This window comes from Mya arenaria, chromosome 15 (genome assembly GCF_026914265.1).
Source record: "Mya arenaria isolate MELC-2E11 chromosome 15, ASM2691426v1".
In the NCBI taxonomy this organism is placed as follows: domain Eukaryota; kingdom Metazoa; phylum Mollusca; class Bivalvia; order Myida; family Myidae; genus Mya; species Mya arenaria.
The window spans coordinates 47,753,534-47,766,116 of NC_069136.1; the positions used below are offsets into that span (position 1 = coordinate 47,753,534).

General features: G+C 37.3%; 1 protein-coding gene across 10 annotated transcripts in view; it reads right to left on the bottom strand.

Annotated features, from left to right (window-relative positions):
• LOC128218885 (dedicator of cytokinesis protein 9-like) overlaps window positions 1-12,583 on the bottom strand; it is a 91,724-nt gene that overhangs the window by 32,301 nt on the left and 46,840 nt on the right. For all 10 annotated transcript variants that reach the window (XM_052926646.1, XM_052926642.1, XM_052926638.1 and 7 more), the window contains 8 exons: window positions 10,219-10,339; window positions 8,113-8,252; window positions 5,324-5,390; window positions 4,647-4,852; window positions 2,805-2,920; window positions 1,294-1,431; window positions 1,068-1,124; window positions 23-148 (listed from right to left, as the gene is read on the bottom strand). In XM_052926646.1, the coding sequence (XP_052782606.1) occupies window positions 23-148; window positions 1,068-1,124; window positions 1,294-1,431; window positions 2,805-2,920; window positions 4,647-4,852; window positions 5,324-5,390; window positions 8,113-8,252; window positions 10,219-10,339 (971 nt within the window). The remainder of the gene's footprint in view (window positions 1-22; window positions 149-1,067; window positions 1,125-1,293; window positions 1,432-2,804; window positions 2,921-4,646; window positions 4,853-5,323; window positions 5,391-8,112; window positions 8,253-10,218; window positions 10,340-12,583) is intronic.

Below are 12,583 nucleotides of genomic sequence, written 5' to 3' on the forward strand. Positions count from 1 at the left end.
AAGGATAATCAAAGAGTATTACCTGCAGATGTACACGAGTGAATGACTTTTTCTTCGTAAACTCAAAGTTTGCTTTCATCAGGTTATAGATCAGTATGCAGGCTTCCTTTCTAGTGGACTTTAACCTCGAGTTACAACACCTCAACAGCTGCAACATAAATGCATTTACTCCTTAACCCTTTGCATGCTGGGTAAATTGTCGTCTGCTCTAAAATGTCGTCTGGTTTATTCTAAATTTTTTTCAATTTACTTAAAACTTTGGGGATATATTGACTGAGTGGCAAACAGCTTGAAACCTGACCAGACGCCGAGCTACTCAGCGTCTGGTCTGGTTCCAAGTTGTTTGTAAAGCCTTTAAAATCGCCATCAGCAGCCTAAGGGCTAAATCAACATTTCACTTAAATTATAAACAAAACATTTACAATAATACAAAACCTTGTAACTGGTTTTACAAAGGCTATGAAAATATCTCAACTTTTTTGTCTGCAACAAAAATCGAATAGCAAAAGTTATTGGGAGGACTAAATAAGAGTAATCAAAGACTTCTAGCCCAATGACACCATAATGATTGAGTTGGAGGTATAAACTCCTAACTGTCTATTTTTGAAGTTTTTGTCTGAAATTAAGGTGTTTAAATTTTATGAACAATATAATTTTTCCATCATTGAGTAGCTATTTTAATTCTAGACTTATTATAAAAAATAGCCATACCAGTAACATTGATATATGGTTTTGATATGTTGAACTTCCAATAATACAATGAAAACTAGAGGGACAAGCCCAGTGGTTGAACTTTCAAAAATAAACCCTGCTATAAGACACAAGGCAAGGGTCCAAACCACAGAACAAACTAGAGACACAAACATATATACACCACATACACAAATACTTAAAAAAAACACACACAAATATATCACCCACACATCAGAATAACTTTACCAATAAATGTTGAAATTACAGCCTTGGACTATGAAAGTTTTATACCAAATTATGGAAGTGAAAAAGACACCAAGGCTATAAAAACATTTCCAACTTTTTCTTGAGCAGGGAGAAAATTCTCTATTTACCTCATAACATAACTTTGAACACAAGGTAGCATCTCCCTTAAATAGCACATTGGAGAACTGAAATGCATGAAAAAAAGAATATATTACATATTTTTTTGCTCTGTAATAATGAATAGTTTATTACAAATCGCTGTGTGTTAACTGCATTTATTGTATCATATAAGTATGTGACGATAATAGATCTAAAACAGTTATTTTGAGTAAGTAAGACCATTTCAACCCTTACCTTTCTGACAAAGTTTCTCCACACAGCGAACACGTGCGTCTGCAGTGTTTCTGACTGGCTGGTACGCAGGAAGTAGAGGTAGAGGTCAAACACGGTCTCCATCAATGTGTTGTCACCATCACGGGATGACAGGTCCGTCTTAAATAACCAAGAAAAGAGAATTATCTAAACAGCTCATCAGAAATTTGTATAAGACTTACAAGATGAGCTCGGTCTCAACAATATGTTATCCCCATCTTTGGACATTTCATTGATACCTTTGCACCTGAAGGGGAATGTGTGGAAATTTCATTATGAAGTATTGTAAATTTAACACTATCTGTTCACTTTGATGTCCCCATCTTGAATTGACAGATTAGTCTTAACATTTTGAAAAATCAGAATCCATTAAACTGCTTGTCTGAATCAAACTAAAAATTAAATGTAAGATTTTCAACATCTTGTTTGCACTTTTAATTAGCCATTAAGTTGTCAGCTGTCAACATCCAGTATCTTTCATTCCCATCCACTGATGAGAGGTCATGTGACTTCTGCAGGCATTACAAGTCGTGTGACTTCTTCAGGCATTACAAGTCATGTGACTTCTTCAGGCATTACAAGTCATGTGACTTCTGCAGGCATTACAAGTCGTGTGACTTCTGCAGGCATTACAAGTCATGTGACTTCTTCAGGCATTACAAGTCATGTGACTTCTGCAGGCATTACAAGTCATGTGACTTCTTCAGGCATTACAAGTCATGTGACTTCTTCAGGCATTACAAGTCGTGTGACTTCTTCAGGCATTACAAGTCGTGCGACTTCTTCAGGCATTACAAGTCGTGTGACTTCTTCAGGCATTACAAGTCATGTGACTTCTGCAGGCATTACAAGTCATGTGACTTCTTCAGGCATTACAAGTCATGTGACTTAAGGAAGATATTACTTGTCATGTGACTTCTGCAGGCATTACAAGTCATGTGACTTAAGGAAGATATTACTTGTCATGTGACTTCTGCAGGCATTACAAGTCGTGTGACTTAAGGAAGATATTACTTGTCATGTGACTTCTGCAGGCATTACAAGTCGTGTGACTTCTGCAGGCATTACAAGTTGTGTGACTTCTGCAGGCATTACAAGTCGTGTGACTTCTGCAGGCATTACAAGTCATGTGACTTCTGCAGGCATTACAAGTCATGTGATTTCTGCAGGCATTACAAGTCATGTGACTTCTGCAGGCATTACAAGTCATGTGACATCTGCAGGAATAACAAGTCATGTGACTTCTGCAGTCATTACCAGTCATGTGACTTCTGCAGGCATTAAAAGTCATATGATTTTCAAAGGCATAACCAGTCATGTAACTTCTACCGGCATTAAAAGTCATATGACTTTCAAAGGCATAACAAGTCAATAGACTTTCATAGGAATTACCAGAAATGTGACTTCTGCAGGCATTTTAGGTCACGTGACTTCCACAGGCATTACAAACTAAATTCTCGGTTACTAGCAAATTCATCAGCAAAGCAATGTACCTTGAACTTGTCCGTGTAAACCCCGAGCACATCAAGGACAATAATCCCCATCTCAGTTGACATGTTCGCCTCTGACCGCGCTCGACTCAGACCGTCAGCCTCGGATGATGTTGTCACTAGAAAAGATCATGAACAGGAAGGTGATACATTGAATCTGTATTAAATTTATCAGAATTTTGAGGTTTATACTTTTCTTTATTTTTTTTTTTAATTTCAAACTGAGGTGATTTCCAGCTAACCTTAAAATTAAGCAAACAATCTTTTAGATTATAGTATTTCTTTTTGTTTGATATTAATGTAAGTTTTATGCCCATGTCCATTTACAGTCTTAAACCAGTACTCATATTTTCTCGATATGTAATGGGAAAGAACCCTATTGGGACTGTTACCCACATCTTTAAGGGTGGACACCATTATCACCACACCACATCTGACATGCTACAACCCCAAAAAAAGACGGGCTTTCAAAGTATGTGAAAAACCTTTACATTACAGAAAACACTGCATGAGAAAAATAATACATGGAAGTGGAACATTTCAGAGCTGCAGTTTTAACAAACATTTGACATTACACTAAACAATCAAGTTTGAACAAAATTCAAAACATTAAATTCTTGTATGGTACACTATGAAAACAAACAAATTTAGTAAAATCAATTTGCTAAACACACAATACAAATGTGAATGCTACATTTACAAAACATTTCTCTTTAAATCAGGGGTTCTAAAAGACGATAGTTGTCAATTCTAAGAAATAGCATGGATTTGTTTGCGTATAAGGGCAGGGTAAAGGGGCTAAGACAACTTTCAAAATTGTTCCCAAAGTAATTTATATTCATAGCAAGGTACTTCCATTAACATTTTATGCAAATGTCCACGCAAAAAACAACTTTACAACTGTACATGATAGTCTGAAGTTAAAAGGTCGCAATCCTGATTTCAGGAACCCCAGGTAAATATCGTACTACCATTTTGTTTCATTGAATCATAAGAAATAGTAAATGAAACAAACATATTCCACAACAACATAACATGCCTATAGAAAATAGAGGAGACTTAACATCTGCATTAAATAAAAAACACCTATTGAATGTCTTATGATTAATAAACCGAGTTTTGTTATAAATAGAAATTGTTGAATACCACTTTTACCACTTGCTATTAAAATCTACTGAAGTTTGTCTTTCAAATTGTGTGAAAATTGTTAGATAACAGCAAAAATTATCCAACTGACTAAAAGTGCATGACTGTAGATTGTTCATTTTTATTTTATTTGTTGCCAATCAATTAGGAAGAGAAATTTACAACCCAGTAAAATATAAATTTTTGACTGTTTATTACTGTTTGAAATAATGTTTTTGCCAGTTTTAAACCTCGCAAAATAGGCCAAAACCAAAATACATAAAAAAAGGAGCGCGCAAAAATTTAAGAACAATCTACAGCGAAATGTCCGAAACCCCATAACACAAACTGTCAACTCTACAACACTACATGTATATAACATCTTACCCTCTGGCACTCTATTGGCTAATACAGATTAGGAAGACTTCAATGACATAGTTATATAAATTGACTTTTAAAATGTAATGTTACCATGGGTTATGAGTACTCTTATAAAGGGGCTTGGTCAAACTCTGTTAATGATCAATCAACTTCATAGTTGGGATGTTCTTATGAAATGTATATGTGAAATGCTAAGAATATTTGAGCCTAAGGATCTAAAGGATAACCTTGGATTTAATTATAGCTTGAAATTTAGAGAAAACATTGAAAGGGAGGAAATATCATATAATATTAAGCATTGGTAATTCAGCTTTCCTAAAATTTGTAACCAGCACTTACTATGGTAGCTTGGAACATCTGGTACAAAGTCTCCATACTGGCTAACACTACGGAATGTCGGTGGAAGACTCCCATTGGCCGTTGGGATTGCTGACTGCCGTTTGACGGGCATGGTGTTGGTTTTACGCCCCATGCTGCTCTCTCCAATAATGGCCAGGGTGACAATCTTTTTCTTCCCTTGATATTTAAAGTGCTCTAGACATAGTCTGAAATTAGATAGTGAATTTTATTTAATAGGAATAAAAAGACGATTGAGATGATATTTTTCCCGATTGACAGAGGGATATAAAACTTTAGCCAGAGCTACAGAACTTGCAGTGTATTGTAGATGTGAACTAGAGCAATAATTTGCATGATGATATCTTTAACTCTTGTAAAATATATCCTAAGTTTGTACAATGACAATTATGTAGACGACATCAAGGTCAATATAACGATACTAAAAGGTTGTGTTTTAGCTAGTTCCAGATTTAAAAGATTTGATTGCCTTTACTAATAATTGGATAAAAATTGACCAATCTATTAACATTTTGGCTATTCACAATGACCAAACCAAAGAACTTACCAGTTTTAAACGATTATCTACAGAGAAACTCTAAATCCTAATCTCGGCCAGCTAGAACTCACACTATCTCAACCTAACCATACTTCTACCATTATAATGTCCTTGCGCTTACTCAAGCAATGAAAAGAAGTCCACGATGTCATACTCGGATGAGTTGTTGAACCAACCCAGTAGGATATCTGAAATGATAGGCAACAACAGAATAATGACCATGTGAAGTTAGTTATTCTAAGATAACATAGACTCAAATTTTCGGTTGCTTGAAGATTTTATCAACGGTCCTGAAGAGTTCAAGTGAACTGGTTTCCAATGTACTCAATTGTAATTTTAATTAAAACTGAAGCATGGTTTTACCGATAGTCAGCACTCACAGAACATTTTAATGTCACCGAATTAACTCATTTGAATACACTTTAATGTAACTGAATTAACTCATAATACACTTTAATGTCACTGAATTAACTCATAATACACTTTAATGCCACTGAATTAACTCATAATACACTTTAATGTCACTGAATTAACTCATAATACACTTTAATGTCACTTAATTAACTCATAATACACTTTAATGTCACTGAATTAACTCATAATACACTTTAATGTCACTGAATTAACTCATAATACACTGTAATGTCACTGAATTAACTTATAATACACTTTAATGTCACTGAATTCAGTCTTGATAAACTGTTCTTTTGCACTCTATACAGTTTCAAATCACTGTTTGCCTCTAAATTTACACTTAATAGTTCTTCACTTGCTATCCAGCCAATATTAGTTGCAACAAGAGCTGTCGTAAGACAGCGCGCTCGACTTCGCCGCTTCGACTTAGAAGTGAATACAATAACAATGTAATATTACCACGTTTGGTCTATTTATGTAAAACCTAACTAAAATTTATTCAATACATAAGGTGACTTTGATGCTGCCCTCCCACCACCCGAAAAATGAAGCAAGTCATTCAAATAACTTGATTTCCCAAAATGTGGTCAAGAATATATAAATATGCCTTTCAAAAGAAATTATAAAAAAAAAATTCAAGGGCAATATAGTATAGCCCTCCTAGTTTTCCCTTGGTAAAAGTATGGTTAAGAATGTAAAAATGTCAAAAGAAATTAAATTAAAAAAATATACATATATTCAAGGGACATAATTTGTATTTAGGGTTAAAATGGAGTTATGTTTCTTGTTGTAAGATGGTCGTAAATAATTTTAAATTTTATTAAATGTATTAAATGAAAGGTATAGAAGTTTTTTTTATTAAAATCCCAACTTGCCCTTAACTTTTACTTGCCTAAAACTTTAACCTAAGTCAATCAGGGGCCATATGGAGTTATGTAACCTCATTGGGTGATGGTCCTGAACACTTGTGTGAAGTATTAAGTCAATTGAATGAAGGGTAAAGAAGTTGTTAAATAAATATCCCAACCTGCCCTAAAACTTTAACCTAAGTTCCATAGTCAATCAGGGGCCATAATTTGTATAAAAGATAATATGGAGTTATCTAACCTCATTATGTGATGGCTCTGAACAACTGTGTGAAGTATTAAGTCAATTGAATGAATGGTATTGGAGTTTTAAGTGAAAATCCCAACTTGCCCTAAAACTTTAACCTGCCCTAAAACTTTAACCGAAGTCCATCAGGGGCCATAACTTGTATTAAAATAATATGGAGTTATGTAACCTTATTGTGTGATGGTCCTGAACAACTGTATGAAGTATTAAGTCAATTGAACAAAGGGTATAGAAGTTATTAATAAAACCTAACCTGCCCTTAAACTTTAACCTAAGTTCAATAGTCAATCAGGGGCCATAATCTGTGTAAAGAATAATATGGAGTTATCTAACCTCATCATGTGATTGCCCTGAACAACTGCGTGAAGTATTAAGTCAATTGAATGAAGGGTATTGGACTTATAAGTGAAAATCCCAACTTGCCCTAAAACTTTAACCTGCCCTAAAACTTTAACCTAAGTCCATCAGGGGCCATAACTTGTATTAAGGATAATATGGAGTTATGTAACCTTATTGTGTGATGGTCCTGAACAACTGTGTGAAGTATTAAGTCTTTTGAACAAAGGGTATAGAAGTTATTAATAAATATCCCAACCTGCCCTAAAACTTTAACCTAAGTTCAATAGTCAATCAGGGGCATAATCTGTGTGAAGAATATTATGGAGTCATCTAACCTCATCATGTGATGGCCCTGAACAACTGTGTGAAGTATTAAGTCAATTGAATGAAGGGTATTGGACTTATAAGTGAAAATCCCAACTTGCCCTAAAACTTGTATGTATTTATATGAATGTATAAGTGTGATGCAGATGTTTTATGATTTAACAATTGCATTTTGTTTTTGTTTGTTTGTGTTTCTCCATAGAAGGCCACATTGTAAATATGATATTGTTATGGTTGAACCTGTAATTATGTCATAATGTGTATATACCTTCTCTAAATAAAGATATTATTATTATTATTATTATTATTATTATTATTATTATTATTATTATTATTATTATTGTAATACGCACCCAAAATAACATGTCCACTATTTTGTTTATAAGCTAATATGACTTAGTTGATTCATTTATTGAGCCAAGACATACTAAATAATCCACTTAGCTGAGTCTGTACTGAGCGCTAAGTTAATTTATAGTTCATGTTTTACAAATAAAACTATTTTTCCTGAGGTCGCTGTAACTCCCTTGGAATTTTTTTATTTACTTAGTAATACATTTATAGCCAATACATGATGCACAATGGTGTCAAAGGGAAAACCCTATATAAAAGCTTTTGAGTATCTTCGACAATGAAAACAAGGCTGCAACAATAAACGGACATTTTTCTTCAAGAACAGGCGAGCTAAAACAAGTTGTGAGTATCTCAACGAGCTATTACCATCAGGCAGGTACTTGAGAATGTGCAGCAAGCAGACGAGAAGATCACGTATCTCCGTGTTGTCTAGACGCTGGTATTGGTACACTTTGGATGTGGCTGATGATGTCACACCAGGTATCACGGTAGACACTGACCCTTGTCTGTGAAGAAAGACAATCCTCTAACATAATTATGCTGATTTTCTGGTGTCAGTTCAATGAATGACAATGATCTGTGACCCATTGTGTTTATGGGTCATATACAGAACAATCCATATAACTAGATAAAACCGACCTTAAATAAACTTTATCCCTGCTTCGACCCCAACTGACTACCACCTATACATATAGAGTACTGACAACTGACCTTGAATGACCTTTGTCCCTGCTTCGACCCCCACTGACTACCCCCCTTTACATATAGAGTACTGACTACTGACCTTGAATGACCTTTGTCCCTGCTTCCACTGTCTGTCTTGGTGTTTGTTGAGGAGTTGGAACCAGATGACCTAGAGATGTTTGACCCCGACTGACTACCCCCCTTACATATAGAGTACTGAATACTGACCTTGAATGACCTTTGTCCCTGCTTCCACTGTCTGTCTTGGTGTTTGTTGAGGAGTTGGAACCAGATGACCTAGAGATGTTTGACCCCCACTGACTACCCCCCTTACATATAGAGTACTGACTACTGACCTTGAATGACCTTTGTCCCTGCCTACACTGTATGTCTTGGTGTTTGTTGAGGAGCTGGAACCAGATGACCTAGAGATGTTTGACCCACAATGACTACCCCCTATACATATAGAGTACTGACTACTGACCTTGAATGACCTTTGTCCCTGCTTCCACTGTCTGACTTTGACTTGGTGTCTGTTGAGGAATTAGAGCTTGCTATGGAACCAGATGACCTAGAGATGTTTGACCACACTGACTACCCCCCTACACACATAGAGTACTGACTACTGACCTTGAGTGACCTTTATCCCTGCTTCCACTGTCTGTCTTGGTGTCTGTTGAGGAGTTGGTACCAGATGAACCTAGAGATGTTTGACCACACTGACTACCCCCATATACACATAGAGTACTGACTACTGACCTCGAGTGACCTTTATCCCTGCTTCCACTGTCTGTCTTGGTGTCTGTTGAGGAGTTGGTACCAGATGAACCTAGAGATGTTTGACCACACTGACTACCCCCTATACACATAGAGTACTGACTACTGACCTTGAATGACCTTTGTCCCTGCTTCCACTGTCTGTCTTGGTGTCTGTTGAGGAGTTGGTACCAGATGACCTAGAGATGTTTGACCACACTGACTACCCCCATACACACATAGAGTACTGACTACTGACCTTGAATGACCTTTGTCCCTGCTTCCACTGTCTGTCTTGGTGTCTGTTGAGGAGTTGGTACCAGATGAACCTAGAGATGTTTGACCACACTGACTACCCCCATACACACATAGAGTACTGACTACTGACCTTGAGTGACCTTTATCCCTGCTTCCACTGTCTGTCTTGGTGTCTGTTGAGGAGTTGGTACCAGATGAACCTAGAGATGTTTGACCACACTGACTACCCCCATATACACATAGAGTACTGACTACTGACCTTGAGTGACCTTTATCCCTGCTTCCACTGTCTGTCTTGGTGTCTGTTGAGGAGTTGGTACCAGATGACCTAGAGATGTTTGACCACACTGACTACCCCCATACACACATAGAGTACTGACTACTGACCTTGAATGACCTTTGTCCCTGCTTCCACTGTCTGTCTTGGTGTCTGTTGAGGAGTTGGTACCAGATGAACCTAGAGATGTTTGACCACACTGACTACCCCCATATACACATAGAGTACTGACTACTGACCTCGAATGACCTTTATCCCTGCTTCCACTGTCTGTCTTGGTGTCTGTTGAGGAGTTGGTACCAGATGAACCTAGAGATGTTTGACCACACTGACTACCCCCATATACACATAGAGTACTGACTACTGACCTCGAATGACCTTTATCCCTGCTTCCACTGTCTGTCTTGGTGTCTGTTGAGGAGTTGGTACCAGATGAACCTAGAGATGTTTGACCACACTGACTACCCCCATATACACATAGAGTACTGACTACTGACCTTGAGTGACCTTTATCCCTGCTTCCACTGTCTGTTTTGGTGTCTGTTGAGGAGTTTGAACTAGCTATTGAACTAGAGGACCCACTGATATGTGATTTCAGATCTTCCACGTTCAGGTGACCTGTAATGGCAAAGGAGTTATAAACTTTTTTTTATTAATACATGTAATAATAAATTTGAGTCAATGTTGTCAGGTACTGTTTTAAAATGTTACAGTTAAGGTACGGCTTTAATTCATACAACAAAGTTAAAATACAGTAATTGTAATAACTTATAATGCTTACATCATTCTATATTTATGTCCTCTTGATCAAAATGTTCTAATAGTAAGCCAAAATGTACCTTACTAAGCCCAAAGCTACCTATCTACTTTAACTTTATTAAACTTTCTGCAAACAAAACCATATAAAAAGTCTTCCACTGCAACCATTTATGCCTTTAAATAGTTTACTTTTGTTAATTATATTTGTTAATATTTTTAGATATTCACCTAAACCAATTATGAACTTATACTTTTCAGAAAACAGAGTTTTTTCCAGAAACAATACAAAACATTCATGAATAATGTAGCTAACAGGGCATGCTAGTAAAAGATGTTAAATTTGAGAATGATTTGAAAAGTTTTGTTTCCAGTAAAAATGTCTGCTACATGATGAGTATTAAAACTAGGGTGCATGTTAGGTATTACATTATTAATCTGTATGACATATTTATTACATATTAAGATCAGTGAAGGCTATTTATCATATTTCACAACACCAGAACAAAAGCGCCGCAAACGGGACACCATTTTCATCCACTTTACTTAATTTGTATAATTTAGCCAGAGTTAATGGCCATATGTCCATTTTAATTCATTATAAAAATGTGAATCAAGTTTCATGTTAATATTATAACTGTATTCTAGTCAAGGCCAAAGGCTAGCGATTTTGAATGCCCAACACCAATGCCTAAGTAATGATAACACCAACACTATGATAATGCCTCATATTGTTTTTTGTGCAACAGGCAAGCATAAATTCTCAACCCAGTAGCTCTCAACCCAGTAACTCTCAACCTGGTAACCCTTAACCCGGTAACTCTCAACCTGGTAACCCCCAACCCAGTTACTCTCAAGCTGGTAACCCTCAGGCCGGTAACCCTCAACCCGGTAACCCTTAACTCAGTAACACTCAACCCAGTAACCCTCAATCTGGTAACCCTTAACCTGGTAACTCTCAACCCAGGAACCCTGAACCCAGTAACCCTCAATCTGGGAACCCTTAACCTCGTAACTCTCAACCTGGTAACCCGGTAACCCTTAACCTGGTAACCCTCAACCCAGTAACCCTCAACCTGGTAACCCTTAACATGGTAACTCTCAACCCGGTAACCCTTAACTCAGTAACTCTCAACCCAGTAACCCTTAACCTGGTAACCCTTAACATGGTAACTCTCAACCCGGTAACCCTTAACTCAGTAACCCTCAACCCAGTAACCCTCAACCTGGTAACCCTTAACATGGTAACTCTCAACCCGGTAACCCTTAACTCAGTTACCCTCAACCCAGTAACCCTAAACCTTGTAACCCTTAACATGGTAACTCTCAACCCAGTAACCCTTAACATGGTAACTCTCAACCTGGTAACCCTTAACTCAGTTATGCTCAACCCAGTAACCCTAAACCTTGTAACCCCTTACATGGTAACTCTCAACCCGGTAACCCTTAACTCAGTAACCCTCAACCCAGTAACCCTCAACCTGGTAACCCTTAACATGGTAACTCTCAACCCGGTAACCCTTAACTCAGTTACCCTCAACCCAGTAACCCTAAACCTTGTAACCCTTAACATGGTAACTCTCAACCCAGTAACCCTTAACTCAGTTACCCTCAACCCAGTAACCCTTAACATGGTAACTCTCAACCCGGTAACCCTTAACTCAGTTACCCTCAACCCAGTAACCCTAAACCTTGTAACCCTTTACATGGTAACTCTCAACCCAGTAACCCTTAACTCAGTAACCCTCAACCCAGTAACCCTTAACTCAGTAACCCTCAACCCAGTAACCCTTAACTCAGTTACCCTCAACCCAGTAACCCTAAACCTTGTAACCCTTAACATGGTAACTCTCAACCCAGTAACCCTTAACTCAGTCACCCTCAACCCAGTAACCCTAAACCTTGTAACCCTTTACATGGTAACTCTCAACCCTTAACTCAGTAACCCTCAACCCAGTAACCCTTAACTCAGTAACCCTCAACCCAGTAACCCTCAACCCAGTAACCCTTAACTCAGTTACCCTCAACCCAGTAACCCTCAACCCAGTAACCCTTAACATGGTAACTCTCAACCCGGTAACCCTTAACTCAGTTACCCTCAACCCA